The sequence below is a fragment of the Ictalurus punctatus genome, chromosome 12, assembly GCF_001660625.3.
Source record: "Ictalurus punctatus breed USDA103 chromosome 12, Coco_2.0, whole genome shotgun sequence".
Taxonomy (NCBI): Eukaryota; Metazoa; Chordata; class Actinopteri; order Siluriformes; family Ictaluridae; genus Ictalurus; species Ictalurus punctatus.
Genome location: NC_030427.2, coordinates 8581697 through 8605737, shown reverse-complemented (window position 1 = coordinate 8605737; position 24041 = coordinate 8581697). Strand labels below are relative to the sequence as shown.

The 24041-nt window shown below is 40.2% G+C and overlaps 1 protein-coding gene across 3 annotated transcripts in view; it reads left to right on the top strand.

The window, feature by feature from the left end:
- Window positions 1-24041, top strand: part of ptprnb (protein tyrosine phosphatase receptor type Nb) — a 33705-nt gene that overhangs the window by 7643 nt on the left and 2021 nt on the right. For 2 of the 3 annotated variants that reach the window (XM_017481491.3, XM_017481490.3), the window contains 19 exons: window positions 1064-1174; window positions 1500-1605; window positions 4279-4402; window positions 4519-4846; window positions 6351-6488; window positions 6602-6636; window positions 6850-7133; window positions 7330-7416; window positions 8204-8283; window positions 8494-8558; window positions 13008-13211; window positions 13374-13622; window positions 13762-13909; window positions 14134-14207; window positions 14772-14849; window positions 18416-18535; window positions 18647-18813; window positions 21764-21817; window positions 23668-23732. In XM_017481491.3, the coding sequence (XP_017336980.1) occupies window positions 1064-1174; window positions 1500-1605; window positions 4279-4402; window positions 4519-4846; window positions 6351-6488; window positions 6602-6636; window positions 6850-7133; window positions 7330-7416; window positions 8204-8283; window positions 8494-8558; window positions 13008-13211; window positions 13374-13622; window positions 13762-13909; window positions 14134-14207; window positions 14772-14849; window positions 18416-18535; window positions 18647-18813; window positions 21764-21817; window positions 23668-23732 (2517 nt within the window). The remainder of the gene's footprint in view (window positions 1-1063; window positions 1175-1499; window positions 1606-4278; window positions 4403-4518; window positions 4847-6350; window positions 6489-6601; window positions 6637-6849; window positions 7134-7329; window positions 7417-8203; window positions 8284-8493; window positions 8559-13007; window positions 13212-13373; window positions 13623-13761; window positions 13910-14133; window positions 14208-14771; window positions 14850-18415; window positions 18536-18646; window positions 18814-21763; window positions 21818-23667; window positions 23733-24041) is intronic. The other variant, XM_017481492.3, reaches the window with a different exon arrangement.

Here is a 24041-nt window from a genome sequence, read left to right as displayed (position 1 = left end):
GAATTCTTTTTTTCTTCTGAATGAAATAAATAGCATATCTCTGTAAAGAAACATGCTCATGTGCTAGCTGATCACTAGGGATGGTCTGAATAATCTGAATACTTGAGTATCCGTTCGTTACATCGACGTATGTTTCGCTATTTAGTATTCGTAAGCTTAGTCTATTCCTTCCTACTCCCTATAGCGTACAATTCTTACACTTTCTACGCCATATGTCACAGACTCCCAGACCTAGCCCTGGAGTACCCCCTCTCCTGAACACTTTCATGTTTTCCTTGCTCACACACACACACTTTAACTCAGGACGGACTGTTAATTAGCTGATTCGTTGAATAAGAGGTGTCGGGAGCAGTGCAAACAATAAAATGTGTAGAATATGGGATAGTCCATCAGCAGGGTTGGGAACCTGTGCCATAATGTTCAAATTGCTGGCCATTCAGAATTCCTCCAAACTCAACTTCCTTCTAATGCCACATAAACATCAGATGAATATATTACTGATAAATTGGAAAGGAAAGCACAAAGGTATGATGGTGGTAAAATTTTAAACATTTTATTTAAATATATTGTACTGTCTGAGAGTGTCTTGGATTATTATTTGCTGAGACTCATATGTGACTTTCTATCATTTTTGTTATTACTGTTAACACAGTATCATTAAATGTATCATTGCTGCATATGGGATATCTTTTGACCTTCGGCAATGAACATAAAACGATGAAACGTAAATATTATTATTTTTAATGGTGGTTTGAGCATGAGTATTTGAGTACTCATTTTGAAACACCGAGAAGTATTCGAAGCCTTGTAAATGCTCTTTGAGTCAGCCCTACTGACGATTTATATTAAAACAGCCTGCTTTCTTGTGACTCTTCTCAACATTTACAACTAAGTAAAAAATGTCACCCAAGGTAATAATTGAGTAGATGCCATTTGTAGATAATTTTATGCTCTGTTCAAAATGAGATAGATAGCACTCATCGTCTTATACAACCAGTGTTGCAGCATTATGGATATGTGTCGTATGTGCATGTATTCCTATGTGCTATCTCTTTAATTCCAGATGAGTTGTTTGGGCAGTGCCTTACACAGCAGCAAGAGAGATTTCGCTACAGGGTGACTGCGGGTTTACTGGACAGACTACAGACTTTACTGCAAATGCTCATGAGAAAAGGTCCATCACACACATTTTCATAATGGGTATTTGATCCTGTGTCTATAAGGATTTTCCACAGAGGCTCCTTTGGGCTCATAAGTGTATTCAGTGTATTAAGAACAGCACACGGTATAAACACCACAGTGAAATGTTACGTTCCATCTGTTAACATAAAAATTTTAATAAGTTACCGTGGTAACAAAGGTCATATGTATGTACGTATGTATGTATGTATTATTATTATTATTATTATTGATACAGTTGGCATATTTTGTCTTGACTGATAAGGTCGTTGTCATTGACTTGACTCGTCCTGACATTTTTTGTCCAATGTTTTTTGTAGGGCTGACCTGGCAGGATGAAGCCACCCAATCTATTGTAGATAAGGAACTTAGCATGGTTGAGAAGATCCCACTGTCATCTGTTGTGAAGAACGCTCCCTCCGTCAAGTAAGATTTATAGCTACAGAAAGGTTGTTTTTTTTTTTTGATTTTTTTTTTTTGTATTTTGAGATGGAACAGAAATTATGCCATTAAATGCATAAAGTGGCCTACTCATTCTAAAAACGCACAGTATGTCTGTCACGGTTCAAGGATGGGCTCAGAAGCAATTGCAGTATCTAACATTTATCTAAACAATCAAAGAACAAAACTAAGACAACTAGGCAAAATACTGTGGCATGAAACAAAACACGGGAACACGAACGTCTAAGACAACGAAAGACAAGCTAATAGCGCAGACAAGGACTATATATACACCCATGAGTGCTCATTAACCAAAACGTGAATCAGGTGCAGGTGGTCATGTGACATGTAGTGCAGTGCAGTGGCTGATGGGAAGTGGAGTCCAGAGCTTCCTAATACGTGACAATGTCCAATGGTAAGGCCCAATTTGATCTCAATATTTCGATTTTCAGAATCCCCAGTGATACACATTACAACACTTGATATATCTTGGTGTTATTTCATATGCGGGGCTAATTTCAGCTCATATGTAAAAGAAAGAAGAAGAAAAAAAATCCCACATCTATGCCAAAAAGAAGGCGCATTGCCAGGGTTACTCTGTGTAATAGGTTACATGTAGTAAATTAAGTGAATCACCTCAGGAAATCAATCTTAAAACTCCATCAGCTCCTATTACACTCTCCCTCAAATTTCAGTTCACACTGGAAAGCATAATATAACACTCCACCCAGACCTGAAAGCACTCTTGTATGGACAATACATTATCCTACTCACAGTCCATTTTCCTACCAACAGTGCTGTTACCCTGGACTGACCTCCCTGACAGACCAATTCATTTAAAAAAAAATAAGAAAAAAAAGAACATCAACCCATACCAATCAGCCTTATCCCCTCAGATATCTGCGTAACTCTGTAAGTAATATCTCTAGGGAAGTATCCAGTGTCATCCTTATCCATTTACCGTGATCTTTCCCTCCTGTCTTCTTCCGCCTCAGCAAAAGCAAACAGGAGGATGACTAGCTGAATAACAGGTAAAGGCAAATACGTTCCTTAAAATTATATTTGCAAACGTGTACGATTTCATTTTGGGACTTCCCTATGGCTACTAGCACCACAGATACTAGGCTCGCAGGAAAGGAACTCAATCTACTTGTTCTTGATTTCTCAACTCTACCTGTTTACTTTCCACGTCCTTTATCCCACAAAACAACCTAACATTGTCCACAACACGAAAGAATGCATGTCCAAGCTCCCACTTCCAGGGTGAATAAGCAGGTCCTCATTAACCCCACTAGTCATCGATGTCATTAAATAACAAGTGCATACTGTTTTAACAGTAGTGACTTTGAGCTAGAGCTCTGATTCTACTCTCGTCCTTCGTCACGTGTATTCATTTCCGTTTTAATTATCTAGCTTTCATTCTCTTTCAGCTGGGGCTGCATTGATAACATTTTATTTTTCAGACCAAGACCAAGTACAGGTTTTTTGGTACCGTTTGATACGGATACAAGAATGAGTCACCTATTTTGACAGATACAGTGGATATAAAACGTCTACTCACCCCTGATAAAATGGCAGGTTTTTGTGATGTAAAAACAACACGAAAAAAAAAAAAAAAGATAAATCATGCCTGAACTTTTTGACATGATTAACCTTGGTGTTACCTTTAAGGTAAAATTGCAACTTTTAAAAATAAAGTGAAACACAATCGGAAACTTTTTAGGGAAAATAAATAAATACATAACTTACAAAAGCCTGGTTGCATAAGTGTGCACACCCCTAAACTAATACTTTGTTGAAGCACCTTTTGATTTTATTACAGCACTCTGTCTTTTTGGGTAAGAAGCTATCAGCTTGTCATATCTTGACTTGGCAATATTTTCCTACTCTTCCTTGCAAAAACAGTCTAGATCTGTCAAATTGTAAGGCCGTCTCCTGAGCACGGCCCGCTTTAGGTCACCTGACAGATTTTCAATGAAATCAGATCTGGGCTCTGGCTGAGCCATTCCGAAATGTTGATCTTTCAGCGAAGCCGTTCCTTTGTTCATTTGGATGCTTGCTGTATGGTTTGGAGTGATTTAGGAGGGTTTCCATTTAGCCACCCTACCCCACAGGCCAGACATGTGTACTATGGTACATGTAATGTTCGGAAAGTCTTTTTGACCCCTCGTCTGATCGATAAAACAGGGCATGTTATTGTACAACCAGGTTATTGTAAGTTTTCTTTTTTCCCCGTGAAACATTCCGATTTATTTTTCACTTTATTTTTTTACAGGTTGAAAAAGCTGTGCCATGATTTATCTTGGGTTCAGTGTTTTACATCGCAAAAAGATGCTATTTTAACAGGAGTTTGTAGCCTTTTATAACCACCTTAGTTTTAACCAATCGGAGGTGTCACGGAACATTTTAGTTAGCTCTGTTTATGTTGGTTGCTGCTGTGTTCTGCTAATGAACTCCTTACGCTTAGCATGTTTAAGGTGTTATGGCGTTTAAACAATATCTTTAATGGAGAATGCGCGGGTGGCCGATCTGAGTGTGCAGAGCTTTTTCAGCTAACATGGTCACTGAAAATGAACACATGGTGCTGTGAATTGCACTTTGACTCATAAGCAAAGTGTAGACCTTATTTTATCCATTCTTTTTTATCATCCTGCCCAGATCTGGTGGAAGGCCAGCGGACCAGCTAAACCCCAAACTGCAGCGATACATGGACTACATGATTGTTGATCCTCCCCAGTCCTCCCTTCACATGCAAAGCCTGGAACCTTATACCTACCAAAAGGTTAGAATAGACACAAAAGTACTCACAATCACAAAAGGTGTTTTTTTTTTTTTTAAACAATACTTTCTTTTCAATCATTTTCATTGATTCCAACTGTTCATATTCTCACCATGTAGTATGGTTACCAAGATGAAGCGGAGCGCTCTCTAAACCTTGTGGATGGAAACATGTACCCCTCATCCTCCTCCAGAGTGACAAGGCCTCGCCCTAACGCTCTGGATAAGGACGCACAGCTGCTTCAGGATATGATGTCTCTCCTACTCTCCTCTCCTGCCCAGCCCACCACTCGCCACCGGGTGGCGACACCTCTGTCCAGTTCACCTTTCTTCCAGGAACTGGACTTCCCGCTGGATTACAGCAAAGACTACATTTCCCAGAACATAGGCGCTAGTAGCCAGGATCAGAAGAAGAAGTCATCCAAGGAGTACAAGCCTGATGATGAGTGTGAGTAGGTCCTGGGAAGTGGGTTAACTGTAGGTAAGGCTTGCAAAAAAAAAATTAGCTTTTTCCCTCTGGTGTTGCTACAGTAAATTCAAGAGACGCATTAGTAGCCATAGGATACAACATATAGTGCAGTCCATAATTGGATATAATTCTTGCTTTGATTCTGATCTTAATCAAATTGGATTTGCATTGTAAAAGTGACTATGAGGTTAAAGTGCTGAATGTTTAATGTTTAAAAAAAAATTCTCCATTAGCCATGCACATTTGAGTCTAAGACTACCTTAAAGAGGAGAATATAATCTTAAGGAATATGAAGAAATTCATGAAAGTCAGGTCGCTGTTCGCTTAAAAATGAAATGAAGAAAGTACAGAGGAAAAGAATAACCGCTCCTGATCTGCATACCGTCTCATTACTGAAACATTACATAGTGGTATGGGTATTGACGTGTGTGCTGGCCTGCATCACTAATGTAACGCTCTGATGTGACCACAGTAGCCAGCAGAAGAATCAACTCTGAAGAATACAGAAGCATTAGATCTAACAATATTTGCAGTAGCGCTGCCCATGTTACTAAAGATACTACATGATAGCCATGCTGGGCCACATTATAAGATTTATAATATTCTAATGTTTATAAATCACATATATTGGCACAATTCGCAGATTATATGTCCTAGATTGTCTTTCAGTCATCAGTCCTTCAGTCCCTACATGCTCCAAGATTTGCCAAAAAATAAAACACCTCCTACTTTCAGATGATGCACACAAATTACAGTCCTGACCGTTAGAATTCTCAGAACCTGGGCTCTCTCGGAATTTTTTATAAACAAATGTGACAAATGTTCAGTTCAACTCTTGTTGGTTATTGTTAAGTTCATGTCTTCCCATGAGACAGCTGGTGTCCCCCTACATGACAGGATGTCGAGTCATAAATATTGAACATGTTTAATATTTATGACTTTAAATCAACTTGGGGTGTGGTTAAGATTGGACACCCTACACAATCTTGATAGAGAAATGTTTAACCTTCCACTGCATGAATTATTACATTTACATTAAAAAAAAAAAAGTTTTTATTTATTTATTTATTTATTTATTAACTGAATTAATGTACTTGAAGTAATATATAAAAAAAAATACATTGAAAAAATGTTCAGGGGTGCAATGGTGTAAAGTATCATGTAGTCAAAAATAACACAAAATGTATACAATTCCCTTTTTCCAGTTACATAGGGAAATAGTAGTTTTGTATTACTGCCTATCAGAAAATTGGAGATAAATTAATTGTTGCCATATGGCAACACAATGCAGTAAAGGGTTCAAATAAAGATCATATATGCTAGGGTGGCCCAGGAATAAGGATTTTTTCAAGGACTGAATGTAAAATGAATGTATTCAAAAGCTACGAATATGCTAAATATATGAAGCAAATACATGAAGCAAAATTCAAGTAAAAGAAGGCAAATCGCTGGTACTTTCTGAGTTTTGACTGTTTTTGTGCAGACCCCACTCAGCAGAGTCTGAATGAACTGCTACTGCAGCATGGCTTTGATCTGACTCATCTGAACCCTGGAGAGATGGAACGTCTCTTTACAGTCCTGGATCTCTTGCAGAATGAACCTCCGATCCCACACAACCAGGGTGATCTACCGTTAATTACTGTTAATTTGTTCATTCGAGGAAAAAGCTTTTGAGTTGGGTGAGTTTATTTTCGCCAGCACAGTCGTAACTGCTTATTCTTTCTTTTTCCATAGATCATACTGTTGATTCGTCCACCCCACAGAAACCGGTAAACTTGTTTTATCCAAGAATTACACAAGCTAGTAGACCTGTATTTGCACTGTTGCTCATGTATCTGGACACCTCCAGATACAGTAGCTATTGACTGGCATGTCCAGCACAAGGCAGTGTATTCATGAATTATAGGACATGACTGACCACAATAGTGTTTCCCTCTCAAATCAACAAATTGAATTTAAATTGGTCTGTTTCCTTCTCATAGATGAAGATCACTGAGGGAGAAATGACACACATGGTGCACAAAGCTCCAGTACCAGCCATCTCCTCATCTTCCTCTTCTGTTATGGAGGATCCCAAGACTGGTGGATCTTCACAGAACAACGATATTAAAGACGAGGCCAGTGTAGAGGCTCCTGCAGCTTTGCTGAAACAAGATAAAGGGTGGAAGTTAGAGGAAAAGGGGTGGAAAGGAGTCCCCAGTGTAACACCAGCAAAGAATCAAACCAAGTACAAAGAAGAGTATGGATATATTGTTACAAACAAGAGGTGCGAACATTGCCATGTGTTTTCATCTCCAAACTGTTTGAGTAACTCACTGCACATTTGCCATTCATCCATCCCATTCTTCTTAATGGCATCAAAACCCCTCACATTGAATGGATTATTTGTCTGCGTTTGTGGGTTTTTATGTATTTTGTGGTGCTTGTGTTTGTATGTGGCATGTCAATGCGTGTCTCTGCAGTCCCCTCTCTCTTTTTGATGCTGTTCGTCTTTTGGTGGCCCTGACTAAGAGGATCCATCTCACCATTGGCTCTTTTATCAACATCAGGTAATGTTATTTCCTGTCACTGTGTCAGGAAAATCCCAAGCCCATAAAATAGTCTTGAGCCTTATGTTGTCTTCGTTGACTCTGCGCACCTAATTTAATCTTCTTGCAATACAGTTATTTTATAATGGCCGGTATGGCTCGGCCTGATTTTGATTGTCTACTGTATAAACTATATTTAATATAAATAGAGACATAAAAGCTCACCACTTGTAAATGTGTGTGCAGATAGAAGATAGCCCTCAATTAAAATCACCCATTTGTTTTGTGTTTTCCACAGTCCACATTTTTAACCCTTTATTTGAACACTGTTTACTCTCAGGTCAAAAAGGTGTGAGCACTGTCAATGTAAAATAAAGATGATTGTTACGAATGGATTTGCGGAACAATTTAGCCGTGCATACGAATTTTTATGATTTTTCCAATGTCAGTATAAAATTTTCCATGGGCAATTTTGGCCTGAACAGAACCAAGTCTAAGCCTGATGTATAAGTCTATGAGGCTTATTTATATTTCAAACTCTTTAATTCAAACGCAATCGCTCTAACCGTGACAATATGAATTGTTTGAATCCCGAGCCCAAGCTGTGGTGAGGTGGAGGCCTAACCTGTGGTCTGCAGTGCGGTGGAGAACCATTGGGTGGCAACGAATGAATGGCATGAATCAAGCTCATCTCTGGCGCACCCTGACCCCCTGATCCTCGACTCTGCCACTAACCTTCTCCCTCCCTCCATGTGTTTCTGTAGCTTGTCCTAATTTTGGGTGCATGACTGTTAACTTCTGTTTGCAGCGTGGTAGGTCCGGCTCTCACGTTCCAAGTTCGCCCGAATAGCCAAAACCTGTCAAATACTGAAGTGGCGGAGAAGGCTGGTGAGTGTGGAAGAACATGATGGCAATTCTGTGTCAGTTAACAAAGCACACATTTGATCCACACCATGCACAGTAAACACCATCACTACCTTTGTGAAGCTACACACAAATGTCTGTATTTGCATTTCTAAACGATTATCCAGTAGTGTTTCATGAAATAGTTTAGTTCTGATTGATGTCTTCTCATTTCTCTACTGTTGTTTTGAACAGTGGCTGAGAAGAACTTTCTAGAGTCAGAAACTGGCCTGAATGTGCTCCAGGCAGGTGTTGGAGAGGTAAGCTTATAGTGAAAGTCTACAGATGGTTTGGACATATGGATATATCTTCAAAGGAAACATAGTCCCTGATAGCAAATGTGTAACAGCATAATGCTGGCCCGTTCTTACCACTTCGTCTGGCCAACATACCGCCCTGGAATGATGCCGATGAGCTCATCCAAATCTGGCTGCCAGAGCACAGGCACAGCTCACGCTTCGTGAGATCGTCTCTGGCATGATATGGAGCCGAGCTTACAACTGGGCTACTTTGAAAGCAAAGCCCAAACACTGCACAAGCATTAGATATGGCTGGTTGGTTTTGAGCCAATTTGGTCCTGATACCAGATTTCCTGTTGACGTTACTAACCCTATTATGTGTTTAGACTCAGGAGGAATTTTCAGCTATCTCTGAATGGATAGAAAACACACATAGATAAGCCCAGCGTCATACAGTTAGTATTTCGCTTCATTTGTTCTCGTCGCATCCCCCCCCCCCCCCTCTCATTTCATGTCATTCAAAGCCTGACAGAGCTTCTCTGAAGAGCCATTAATGCCGCCCCCCCCCTCCCTTTTATCCCGCCTCGTCACCGTTCTCTCTGTTGCCATGACGACGACTTCATAAGTGTCAAACTGACAGGCGCGCGCGGGATTTCGTTCGCGCGCGGCCGAGCTGAGGCGTCCTACAAGCTGGTCTGTTCCAGCGCGGTGTTCCGTTTCGCTGATTTATTACGATCCCTGGTGACGATTTCGTCTTGTCTGAAGTCTCAGTTTGGGTTGCAGCAACTAAGAACCAGCGAATAAGGCTAAAAAAAAAAATATATATATATATATGTTATCGCTTGAGGGCTTCACGTTTGTCCGCCGGTCTGGGTTTGTGCCTATCGCAGACGCTGACAGTCAACTGTCTCGAACAGGAAGAGAAAGAATGTGTTTGTTGCTCAGGTGAGTTAAAAACTTCACTAATGCTTTAATTGTATGTTTATCTTGTAAAGAGGGAACGATTAAGATGTTCCATTTTCAAAAGTCCAGCTGTGACAAACTATTCAAGCCCTATATCATTTAAAGAAATGTAATATTAAGGAATTAAGCTGCGTTTATATATGTATATAAACAAATATATGATCAGATTTACTTAAGGTTTTTACTTGTTTGCATAGTTTGTATAAAATCGTTACCACTGGAAAGTTATATGTGTGAAAGAGATTACACAAGCAACTTAAAAGCAAATAGTAAAAGGCTAGAATATTAAAATATAATAATAATAAAAAATAATCTTATAATACTCTGTATACACCTGGACTTATATTTTCCAAATTAACGGTATATATGCTTATGCAACTCTTCACTCAAAACAAACAAACAAACAAAAAAGCATACATAAATAAACCATATCCAAATCATTTTTTTCTTAGAATTAGATTATTAAATAAAGTAAAAAAAAAAAAAAAAAAAAAAGAAAAGAAATTACGTAAAACTAGGTTGCATACGCATGTATACTGTTAATTTTGAGTCCAAGTGTGTAATATAAGATTCTTTTTTTCTTATTATATTTGAATATTCTAGCCTTTTACTATGTGTATATAAGTTGTTTGTGTAATTTCATTCATATATAATATTACTATTTAATTGTCTAATTCTGAGGGGAAGAAAATGATTTGGATATGGTTTATTTATGTATGATTCTTTTTTTGTTTGAGTGAAGAGTGAAAGAAGGAAGGAATGAACAAACGAATAAAGCAAAACCATAAATATATAAGTGAATCCACATTTTTTGTAGAAGAGGGAATAAAACGAGCGAATTCTTGGATGAAGGTAAGGGAATCCTGTAGTGCACTCACCTCACTTCGCTGCAATATCTTCACAGACAGTGATGTCAGGTGAGGCGGTTGCTGTGGCGACAAGGTCAGCGCAGTTGCCACGAACACGGTGATGTAATGCCCCGACTTCTCTGCCTCATACCAGTAGAGAGGCAGAAATAGAAAATGAGAGCATATCTTGAGCTGAGGATTCAGGAGGAGTTTCAGATCTAAGAATGATTAGTTGCAGTTCAGTCTATACAACTGTAGAAGGAGTTGAACTACAGAATAGTCCTGCCACCTCGTTCCTATTTCTCCCTCACGTCTCTTTTCATTTGACACATTTTCTCATCCCTTTTTGTCACTTTTGATGGCCAAAGGCCTTACATCAGGCATTCTGATGTTACCATGGCAACTACTGCCCCCACTGAGGCTCATGGTAACCCAGACAACAGGGTGGGAGGTGCAACCTCCTTTTGAGACGTTCGATCCGTCCTGTGTGTGTGTTCCCGTTACCGCTTTCCCGCTCCTCTAATTCCATTTCTTTTGAAAAAGGTCTAGCAGAATAGAGTTGCCTGGGTGGTCTCTTGATAGAACCAGGATTTAACTCATTCTTCCACTGAAAAGAGGTGCAGGGATACTTGTCCGTTACTAAAGCTGTAATTTGCATGGATTGGTTTCACTAAATTTGTTGTTTTTCTTGGAAAACTATACGCACCTAAGATGCGTGCAGCTGTGAGAAATCATAATCGACCTGTCAGCTTGATTTAGGCTCCATTGTAACATTGTAACATTCACACACAAACCTTAAATGAATACTGAAGCGTTGTTCAGCTTAATCTCTGTCCGCTGCTTCTGTAGCGTTTAATTGATTACACAGGCAAAGAATTCTGAGATGATTCTTCTAGCTGAGAAAAAGAAAGGAAAACGCATTGACTCGAAACATACTTATAACTGAAACAAAGCTGCATCAATATATATTTGAAATGTGTAACGAACAGAGTTGGGTGTAACTCCCAATGTTACTGTAATCTAATTATTTTTCTGATAATGCAGTAATGTAATGTATTACATTTTAAAGTTACTGATTTCAATAAAATTACGTTACTTGCGTTACAAATTTATTGCGAGGAAAACAATATTAAGTAAAATGCATTTTTAAAATAATCATGTTTTGCTCCGAAGATAATTTTTTGTTATTATTTTTTTTTTTTTAGCCCTGTATAATTCTCCACTTGGAGCGGTTTGTCACTACGTAACTGAACGTCAGTAAAAGAAGACCGCCTGTAATTTTATATCTTCGGTGAACGGAGGCGAAACCAATCAGACAGAGTTTACAGGAGAATACATGGAAACACTCTCAATCCTGCCAAACACTAGCTCACACAGTCAGTGTCAGGGGAAAATGGATATCCGCAGATTTTTTTTAAAGCAGTAAAGGGGTTGAAACTGAAACAGTAACATCCTCTGAAGCTGAGCAGGAAAACAAGGTGTGTAAATGTCTATGAGTTCTAGTTTACATGAACATGATATGAGTAGAACATAAGGAAAGATCATGTACTTTGCATGGCACTGTAGCAGCTAAACCTATAGTTTTGGGTAGTGACACCAAACTAACCTAGTTAGAAGAGTATTACATTTTATCGGTCTGGTAGTCTTTCAAACAGTGACAACACCTGAGGCAAGTTTTATGATAAATCCAAGTTTTTCTGATCATATCCTACATTGACGTGCACTAAAATTACTGAAAGAACTATCTTTCAGTTTCACTTTGTAGTGTATTTTTGTAGGTTTGATAGGTTTTGAAAGTAACTTGAACGTAAAGTCTTTTAGTAATCTGATTACTTTTTACATGCAGTAAATAGCAATGTAATCAGATTACAATTTTTGGCTTAGTGGTTAGCACGTTCGCCTCACACCTCCAGGGTCGGGGGTTCGATTCCCACCGTGGCCCTGTGTGGCCCCGGGTACTCCGGTTTCCTCCTCCAGTCCAAACACATGCATGGTAGGCTGATTGGCGTGTCCAAAGTGTCCGTAGTGTATGAATGGGTGTGTGAGTGTGTGTGTGATTGTGCCCTGCGATGGATTGGCACCCTGTCCAGGGTGTACCCCGCCTCGTGCCCCATGCTCCCTGGGATCGGCTCCAGGTTTCCCGTGACCCTGAAGGAAGGATAAGCGCTATAGAAGATGGATGGATGGTCACTTATAACAGCTACTGTATAAACAGTCATTGTCTCAGCATCCACCTTTTCTCTTTTATGAAGCTAATATGACAAAAAGTGCAACTTGTCATGTTATAGACAAACTGTAAAATCTTCTGTCCTGAATATTTTCACTGTGAAGGAAAAAAAAAATTAAGTTTCACATTTTTCACTCAGTTTATGTGGCGCATCCACCATACAACTCCCATGCAAGCAAGTTGTTATTATAGAAATTATAACGTATCGACTGTGTTATCATTATAAATGAGTTTTGAGTATATCGTTTTTCCAATCTTTTTCCAAACACATTGAAAACGTCAAAATTATCATTGACATCTCATATCATTGACATATCATATCATATCATATCATTGACATATCATTGGTAATCACATATACACTACAAATAGTGTAGACAGAGTTGGGTTGTGTGTTCTTTTAGTTTGCTGGCTTTTTTTTTTTTCTTACAGAAAAATGATGGGCTGCCAGTGGCAACGCGTGTGCACAGCAGTAGCCAGTGGGTGTTCCTTATGTTTGTGGGCGTGGCTTGTGTGGGTGGGCTCTTAGTGGGCTCACTAACCATCGCATGTTTGCGTAGCCATGCTCAACAACTGGCCTCCAGGAAGTTAGGCTTGGGTCCAGAGGCAGGCAGTGCCACACACTATGCGTACCAGGTAAGTGGTAATCTTTTCTGCATCACGCTGAACTATATTTGACGTCAAAAAACATACTGTTTCTTTTCTCTTATTGTATCAGTCAGAGTGCTAAGAAAATATGAACGTGGATGAATTTGTCAAGTCTCTGTTTCTAGTTATTTTTGTTTGTCCCACTTTTAGGACCTCTGTAGGCAGCACATGGCTGCTAAATCCTCCTCAGGAAAGCAAGAGAGTGGGGTCGCTACAGGAGGGAGCGGGACAGGAGGAGCAGCAGGAGGAGCCGGAACAGATACTTCGAGGGTCAGTAGCGTATCGTCTCAGTACAGTGATGCCCCTCAGGCCAGCCCCAGCTCACACAGCAGCACTCCCTCTTGGTGTGAGGAGCCAGCACAGGCAAACATGGACATCTCCACTGGCCACATGATACTGGTACACACAAAGACAGGATCACCATGTTTTTCACTCTTGAAGCCATTTTCCAAATGCATAAGAGGTACACACACACACACACACACACATACACACACTCGCTCTTTCTCTCTCTCTCTCTCTCTGTTCGTCTCTGTAGGCATATATGGAGGATCATGTGAAGAATAAGGATCGCTTGCTGAAGGAGTGGGAGGCATTGTGCTCCTACCAAGCAGAACCCAGCACAGTGTCTGTCGCTCAGAGTGAATCAAACATAAAGAAGAACCGCTGCCCTGACGCTGTGCCATGTGAGCCTTCTGAACCAAATATTTCCCCCCATTTTAATGACTTCCCATCAGAGCAAATTCCCATCCTCTTTCATGAATTTGCACCACCAATGTCCGTAGGGAAACACATTTTCCCCCAGATTATTTAACGTAATAGACAGCATTTTCTGTTCTTTCGTAGATATGCCTTAACCCACGCTGTTGTTCTGCAGGTGTTAATTGCGTGTAATTTTTTTTCTGTACAGACGATCACTCCCGGGTGAAACTGAAGGCTGAGGTTAACCCCTCAAGAGCTGACTACATTAACGCCAGCACCATAGTAGGTTGAAGCATTTCCATATAAACAGCTACCTATGACTGTGCACACTTCTTATATACCACTAGAAAGGCGTGGTTTCCTGCCTCTGTGCAGTCTGACTCTGCACTTGTGTGTGTGTGTGTGTGTGTGTGTGTGTGTGTGTGTGTGTGTGTGCGTGCTCAGAGCTTTCTGACGGGAAACATTTTCTGCCTATAAATTGACCGTCTCATTTATCTAACAGTGCACCTTGCTCTGCCTCTGCCATCTCCAACCTGAACTTTCCCATTTGTCCACCCCCTCCCTTTGGTTGCCGAGGTGACAAAATCCATTTATTCCGTGGCAGTGTGTCTTGGGTTCCGGAATCCCCGTCTTGCCGTTGCCATGGCTACAGTGTATTGATGTAGCTCTGGGCGGAGGTGGTGCGGAATCCCCGCTGTTCTGTTGTAGCAAGAGCGGATCATCTATTAAGCCTTCCTGCGCACCGATCACATGAATAGCTTGTTGCCATGGTGATAGGCACAATCTCGGGTCAGAAGGAGCTGAAGGTGCTGACCCACAACCTTTTGTCTCTTTTTGACCTTTTAGATTGAGCATGACCCCAGAATGCCAGCGTACATCGCCACCCAAGGACCACTCTCCCATACCATCTCTGACTTTTGGCAGGTCAGTGTGTGAGTGTGCATGTGTGCGTTTGTGCGTGTTTGTGTGTGTGTGAGTGAGTGTGTGTGTGTGTGTGTGTGTGTGTGTGTGTGTGTGTGTGTGTGTGTGTGTAAGAGAAATAGAACTTCCAAGAAGTAATTTTAGGTACCAACTGCTGATTTTATCTGGACCCAGGAACTCATTCACTACGTATGTGCATTACAGCTCAATTTTCATGGAATGAATGCCTTTTATTGTCACTATACATATGTACAATGAAGCATAACTTGCGTGATATGACAGTGGCATACTTCTAATTTTGTAGAGTGCTCTTCCCCATTATTTCCACCTTTTTCAACCCTCAGAGAAAAAAAAAAATGAATGTGTCTGCACTAATGTGGAGCATTTGGCGAACATTGCACTAATATTACTGCTTTTTAGAACCAGTCAGGTGTTTCTTCTGCGAAGTGAATCCATTAGGAAAATATCACTGCACTGAGACACCAATACACACTTGTGCTGCATCTCAAATGGTAAATTAAATGATATGGTATAAATTATATAAGGAATAACAAATGGAGAAAAGCTGAAAAGCAACGAGGAGTTTGTTTATGGTGACAGTATGCGTAACTAGGCAACAACGTTCTCTTCCGTTACATGACGTGTTAATATGTCCCAGTACTTGCATACTCTTTTGATACACACTCACAACTATGTACTTTTTCTTCACAAACAGACTTTTAGTCCGTAGTACAAGTAGGCGAACTGAGACGTAGTAGCACTGGCCTTTAAAAGGGAATTAAAGAATCACAGGTGCTGATTTGAGTGGATATCACAGCAGCACTCCTAGTTACACCTCGAGAAATTATTCACACCCAGCTACTTTTTACAGCTGTGCTTCTCAGTGGTCGAGATATTATGAGGGTTGGGGGAGGTGGGACTGATGCTCATAACTAAGCACTCGACCCCTCTCCAAGAATGTAAAGACAGGGCGAGGGTTCTTAAAATTGCACATGCAGAATAATTCATATAAATAATAATAATAACAAACTAAAATATTTCCCCATGGTAGAAAGACATATGTAAGGGCTCTTGAAGGGCGCAGTGGAAAAGCATTCACCTTATTGTTGAGAGATCTCTAGTTTGAATCCCTACAATGAGACAGCCATCTGTGGACAGGAGGCAAGGGAGCAAAATTGGCCATCCTCTATTGGAGGTAGGGATGGTATATTATCTCCCCTGTCAGTTACGGCAATACTAGCCAATCATGGACATCTGTTTATGTATGTGTAAGAGGGCAGATAGCACTTTCCTCCGGTGTGTTATTCTGGCTGATGGAGGGGAATTTGGCAGGTGGCCAAATTGGGGAAAATAGACACACGTAAGTAAGCGAGTGAAATAATTCAAACACTTTGCAAAGCCCTCTGTCCTGAAGAATTTCCCATGTCGAAAAACCTAAAGGAACATCTATACGTCTGATTGCTATAAAGTGCTATAAAGACACTGGAGACTCCTTCCATAAATGTCTCCTCACAGAAAACTTCACCATATTAACAATTACATCTGTTCACCATACAAGTCCCTACGAATGAGCTATTACCATACCAAATTCAACATATTTTTTAATCGGTACCTTCGGATTTGCCCTAATCGACACCTTCTGACCAAACCGATGTGAGAATTCATGGAGGAGTTCTCATAATGCTGCTCATCGCTGCAAGTGATAATCTTATCCAAAGACCTATGTGGTTAATGTAAGAGTCAGTGCAGAGTCAGTACTCTCTTAGGCATTCTTTCCTTTCCTCATCGGTATGAACTGACTACATTTAGGCGATATTTTACTCTCTAGAACTTCATCGTACATGAAGTACCGACCAAGAAATGATGAGGAGAAGTCGCTGAAATGGAGCACAGAGTGATTGCTACTGAGCAACATCATGCTGCTCATTGTGGCAGTGAATATATGAATATATGAATATATAATGTGTTATGAAGTATAAAGGGAAGAGAGGGTTACCTAACAGGGAGAATGAGGCATGTGAGAAATAGAGCTTCAAATTATGTGCATTCTTCAGCGTTTTTCAGCACGAAAATGGAACGCGACAAACACGTAGCTCCCAACTAACACACGCTGTCAGCTGATTTAGCAAGCAGGAGAATATGAAAGTGTTATGGTAAGTAGACAGCATACTGACTTTACTGGTGACTATTTATTTATTTATTTATTTTAAATAAATACAGAATATGTGATTGGAATAGGATTATGCTCTGTTTTTCAGTCTGTATGATGTTTCACATAGTTTCACATAACACTAATTCTATTTACGTAATCGGTAATAGCATTTGTGTTTTGCCATTACATTAAACAAACAAGATACTAATTAGTCCCAGACTTCCTTTCGCTGAAAAACTGCCAAACCCCAGAATGTTTTTAATTCTCACTCTTCTCTTCATGCTGTTAGCACCCGTACCAATGGTTATGAAATACGCACAACACCACCATCTTGCGCCTTATTCTGCTGTTCCTATAAATAGGGCCTCATTATGGAGTTACATTTGTGCCTAAACTAAACAAATATAAATCTACCATTTCGCAAGAACAAACACAATGTACTTTGCAAAGGAAAACTCGACTCTCAAACAAACAGAGTGTGATTTTCTCACAAACGCAGCTAAGCAACTGCCTCATTACATTACGCATTACAGTACACCACAGTGGAGTACAGTAGTATATGTCGATACAGCTTTCAATCGTACACATACGACACATATAATCCCAAGCAATTGTGTATGAATAAACAGTGACAGTACTGCCAAGAACAAGAAGAAAAAAAGGAAAAGATGGGTAACATGCATATATATTGCATGTGTTGCATGGGTAGATTTTTTTTTTTTTACAGGATTCTAAAATTTGGTATGTAATAGCTATATGGCAACAACCAAGTTTTCCTCCACTGAATGCTATCAATAAGTGACATCCGATAAAATCTTCCTCTTGGGGCAATTGAGGTTCGAGATTGGGATAATTGGTGCATGAGCTTGTTAATGTCATAGAATAAACCGTGAAAATATCTTGAGCTTGTGTTAATCACAGACAGTTAATTTCAGGATTAAATAATAATTTAAAAAAATTATTTACTGCACACTATTGCGGTGTAACGTTATGCTGTGTTGTAATGCTTCTCCCAGGAAACTAGTGTAAATTGACCGATAGCGCCATCTGTTGGCTTGAAAGAGGAAGTTGCTTAGCTGCATTTGTGAGAAAATGGCTTTCGGTTTGTTTGAGAGTCGAGTTTTCCTTTGCAAAGCAGATTGTGTTTGTTTGCGAAATTAGTTTACATTTACAGGCATTTGGCAAACGCCCTTATCCAGAGCGAATTACATTTATCTCTTTTATACATCTGAGCAGTTGAGTGTTAAGGGCCTTGCTCAGGGGCCCAACAGTGACAGCGATTTGAACTCACGATCTTCCGATCAGTAGTCCAACGTCTTAATGGACTAGATAGTGTATCAGGGTAAATTGATGATGTTCAGATGGAGTGATTGCATTGAAGGCTGAGTGATGTGTGTTTGTGTGTTATTTACTGTAGATGGTCTGGGAGAACGGATGTACTGTGATTGTGATGATGACCGCTCTTGTTGAGGATGGAGAGAAGCAGTGTGACCGCTACTGGCCTGATGAAGGCTCATCTCTCTACCACATCTATGAGGTGTTTATGTTTGTCCTATGACTTTCGAAATCTGGGTAAACATCTCGATTGTTATACTAACTTGTTTTTTCCGTAAAATTGTAAGCTGACTGTAAATGTCACATCATGCAGGTGAACCTGGTGTCGGAGCACATCTGGTGCAATGACTTCCTGGTACGGAGCTTCTACCTGAAAAATGTGCAGACGCAGGAGACACGCACTCTCACCCAATTCCACTTTCTGAGCTGGCCTGCACAGGGTATACCATCCTCCACGCGCCCTCTGCAGGACTTCCGCAGGTATTGCACATTTATACCCCATTTGCAGCAAACATTATCCCCATTGCTGTTAGCCCTCATGTTCGCTATTCTGTTTTCATTCTCAGTTGCATCATCTAGACATCATTCTTTCTATGTCCTTATTTGTCTTGTACTCTCTCTTCCACCATCTGTCTTTTATCTTCTCACTTATCTCTGCATCTCTCTGCCTCCTGTCTCTCTCTCTCACTCACCCTCTCTCGCTCTCTCTGTCTCTCGCTCTTTCTTTCTCTCCATGTGCGATGGAGCGCAGCGGAGCCCGTGGTATTGCACAGCTGTCTGTGTCATTTTTGTGGTTTGCAGCTAGTAATCTGACTCCAGTTGCATAGTCACAAAAATGAGCACGGACAGGTGTGGCTGCAGCAAGAGCAACGCTGATGGTACGCTCCATCGCCTCAAAGCCTCCTCCTCATCTGTCCCATCTCTCTGTCTCACACCCTTTCTCTCCCTTTTCTTGTTCTGAACTATCAGTTTGTGTATATCTTTCTGTTGAAGTACCCCTACATGCACAAACGGAATTTTTCAATGGTGAACCCCTTTTAGATGGAGGATTCTGATTATATACATTGGTCCGTTTTTAGACACATCACTGAACGCACATTTTTCGGCACATTTTCCATTAAATACTTCCGTTAAAAGTTTTGGCAGGATTGGCTACTGTTACATAAGTTGCTTAGAATACGTTGATGCAAACAGAGACTCAGATACTGAGATCCAAGCTAGGTGAACTAGTTTACAAAGAATTAGCTGGCTACAGCTATACAACATCATCGATCAGTTATCAAGCTGCATACGAACATATTTATTTGTAAATACGAGTGTTTACACAGGAAATTCGGTATTCATGAAAATCCCGATAAATTCGGAAAAAGGTTCGTATCCTACCCGTGCTCCTGAGTGTGGGTAAATTCATGCATAAGAATACTAACTGATGTAAGTCTCGATTGATCGTCCTCGAATCATTTCATTTGCATGGATTACTGCATTCTTATATACGGAATATTCTGTTACATTTAAATTGCTTATTTTTTATCACGTTTACAGCTTTTAGCAGAAGCCCTTATTCAGTGAGACTTCTAGAAGTGCTTTGGAGTCTCTATCAAAAACACATCCTCATGCTAGTTTTGTAGGTCAGGGACTAATAATACAATCGAGAAAATGTTATGAAAACCAGTCATTCTATTTTACTGTCATTAATTAAAGAATATAAAAAAAGAAAGAAAGTCGAGCCAACACGGACACATACACCGATCAGCCATAACATTAAAACCACTTGCCTAATATTGTGCAAGTCCTCCTTGTGACCCATGGACTCCACAAGACCTCTGCAAGGTGTGCTGTGGTCTCTGGCACCAAGATGTTAGCAGCAGATCCTTTAAGTCCTGTAAGTTGCGAGGTGGGGTCTCCATGGATTGGACATCCCACAGATGCTCGATCTGATTGGAAACAAAACCTTGAATTCTTTGTCGTGTTCCTCAAACCATTCCTGAACAATTTTTGCATTGTCCTACTGAAAGAGGCCACTGCCAGCAATGTTTAGGTAGGTGGTACAGTACATGTCAAAGTAACATCCACATGAAAACCAGGACCCAATGTTTCCCAACAGAACACTGCCCAGAGCATCACACTTCCTCCACCAGCTTGCCTTCTTCCCATAGTGCATCCTGGTGCCATCTCTTAACGAGGTAAGCGACACACACGCACCCGGCCATCCACATGATGTAAAAGGAAATGTGATTCATCAGACCTGGCCACCTTCTTCCATTGCTCCCTGGTCCAGTTCTAATGTAGGTGCTTTGGGCGGTGCACAGGGGTCAGCATGGGCATATGCAGCTCCATACGCAGCAAGCTGTGATGCACTGTGTGTTCTGACACCTTTCTATCATAGACAGCATTAACTGTTTCAGCAATTTGTGCTACAGTAGCTCTTCTGTTGGATCGGACCAGAAGGGCTAGCCTTTGCACCCCATATTCATCAGTGAGCCTTGGGCAACCATGACTCTGTCGCCGATTGACCGGTTGTCCTACCTTTGACCACTTTTGGTAGGTACTAACCACTGCATACCGGGAACACCCCACAAGACCTGCCATTTTGGAGATTCTCTGAGTCCGCCATCTAGCCATCCCAATTTGGCCCTTGTCAAAGTCACTCAGATCCTTGCGCCTGCCCATTCTTGCTGCTTCCAACACATCATGTTTGAGAACTGACTGTTCACATGCTGTCTAATGTATCCCACCCCTTGACAGGTGCCACTGATAAGTGTATATTAAGAAAACATTCAATTCAATACAAATATATTAAGACAAATGAATCACTCACTTATGACAAAAAATGCCGCCATATGAACAGGCTGGCCCCAGATTTATTTTGGTTTGCCTGTAGTTCGGATTCTGATACATCACACATCACACCTGATATGCAGATATCACCACTTCAGACTCCACAGTTGTGTGGAAATTGTAATAGTGAAAGCATGTAGCAATACAAAAGTAATAAAAAATAAAAGTAATAGCACATCATCACCAAGCAAGTGGGGGAAAGGGTTGGGGTCGGGATGGCACAGCATATAACATGATACTATAATATTTATGATGTTACCAAATTGCATAATGAATATTCATAAATGGTTGCATTAATATATAATTGTAAATGTGTAATGCTGTTTCTAGGCTATTTTAATAGTTTTTTGCTCATTAAAAAAAAACACATTAAATGACATGCTTGGGGTACTTTAATGTCTGTCTGGTCATCCTTTCTCTTAGTATGTATATGAATATCCCTTCTGTTTGATCATGGGTCCTGTTCACCTTTACTGAACTGAAATGTAATTTCTTAACCATGACATGGATGTGAATACTGGATGGTGTATTGCTCCTTAATGGACGGGCATTTTTCTCCTCTATTTTGTGTCCCTCTGCCTTTTTCTCATAGGAAAGTAAATAAATGCTACCGAGGACGCTCCTGCCCAATTATTGTCCATTGCAGGTACAGTGTTTCAAAGCAAATGCTTATATACCCAACATCCGCTAAAACCATATTTCTGTTCTGTCAAAAATCATCCGTTGCTATGAGCAATTTGTCAGCCCTTCACCCCTTGCCTGCCTCGAAAAGGACAACGCTAAGGTCCCACCTGACTAGATATATTTTGGGTGGTATCATAGCAATGGCGTCTTCGTTTGGATATATATATATATAAAAAAGTGTACACTCAACAGTAAAACACGTTAAAATGGCAGGTTTTTGTGCTGTAAAAAAAAATTAAACTAAGTTAAATCATGTCAGAATCTTTTTCACCTTTATTGTGAAATTGCAACATATAAATATCAAGTGACAAACACCTAGAAATGTTTTTTTTTTGGGGAAAAAAAAGATAAACTGAAAACTTCCAATGCCCGGCTTGCTTAAGTATGAACACCCTTTTATAATTGGGAATGTGGATAATGTTCAGAATCAATACCATACAAACTCATGTTAAATACTAATTAGTATACACCTGTCATCAATTAAGGTGACTGATTAACCCCAAATAAAGTACAGCTGTTGCTATAGGATTCTCCTAACATCATGGTAACATCCAACTGTAACAGCCATGGCACACAATTATTGAAAAATATCAATCAGGAGAAGGTTACAAAACAAATCCCAAGGCATTGGATATCCCATGGAACACTGTAAAGACAATAATCAACAAGTGGAGGAAATATGGCACGGCAGTGATACTACTAAGAACAGGACGTCCTAAAATTGATGAGAAGATCAGGAGAAAACTGGTCAGGGAGGCTGTCAAGAGTCCTACAGCAATATTAAAAGAATTGCAGCAATTTCTGGCAAGTACAAGTTGTTCCCTACATGTGACAACAATCTCTTGAATTCTTCATGTATCTGGGCTATGGGGTAGGGTGGCGAGACTGAAACAGTTAGAAACGGCCGCTCATTTTTTGGCTTAGTGGTTAGCACGTACGCCTCACATCTCCAGGGTCGGGGGTTCGATTCCCACCGTGGCCCTGTGTGTGCGGAGTTTGCATGTTCTCCCCGTGCTGCGGGGGTTTCCTCCGGGTACTCCGGTTTCCTCCTCCAGTCCAAAGACATGCATGGTAGTCTGATTGGCGTGTCTAAAGTGTCCGTAGTGTATGAATAGGTGTGTGAGTGTGTGTGATTGTGCCCTGCGATGGACTGGCACCCTGTCCAGGGTGTACCCCGCCTTGTGCCCCATGCTCCCTGGGATAGGCTCCAGGTTTCCCCGTGACCCTGAAGGAAGGATAAGCGGTATAGAAGATGGATGGTTTTATGGATGGATGGACTGCTGCTCCTGATGTATTTGTGCCACATGCCAGTAGTTGGTGTACCTGATAAAAGAGCCTCTGAACATAGGTATAAGCTAGGTGTACCTCATAAAGTGGCAACTGAGTGCATATACAAAATGTATAAAACAGCACATGCTGTTATATAAAACTAATCAATGACACAGGGTGGTGTGATGTGAAAAGCAGCGTTACTTTAGATGATAATTTTGATTAAAAAAAACAAACGTCCTCATAAAAAACAGTAATATATATATACGATTTCCAGTCCGTTTGTGTGGAACTTTCACCATACTGTGTAAGATGTTACTATAAAAACGGTAACGTCTTAGAATGAGTGCATTAATATAAACCTTACAACCGATACAACTGTCAGAGCTGCTGTTGGAGAAAATGAATCAGCATTTTCTGACCAATCAGAATCAAGCATTTAACAGCACAGTGGTATAATTTTATCTTTTGTTCTGTACCATATTGTAGATAGGTATTGTCTGGAATTTTATTATGACTGTACTCCCTTTTTTTTTTTTGTAGTGATGGTACAGGCCGGACTGGAACATACATCTTGATTGACATGGTTCTGAACCGTATGGCAAAAGGTGGATTCTTGGCTACTTACATTTTTATTCATACATACCATTTCATCTATAATATACTCATTTAACTTTAAAAAAAAAAACAAAAAACAAAAAAAAAACAGTCATTTGCTTATATATTAAATGTCTTAGTAATGGCGCAGTTGGCCAATCATGTATTTGATACTCTTCTAATTCAGAATTGAAAATGAGGGTTTAGTCTTGCTTGGTCTGTCATCCCCTATCTTCCTTTCTCTTTGTCTATTGTAAAGGATAACCTTTTTAGGTCTGTTAGTATTCTGGGAAATGCTGTGTGTGAAATATGTGTTGTTT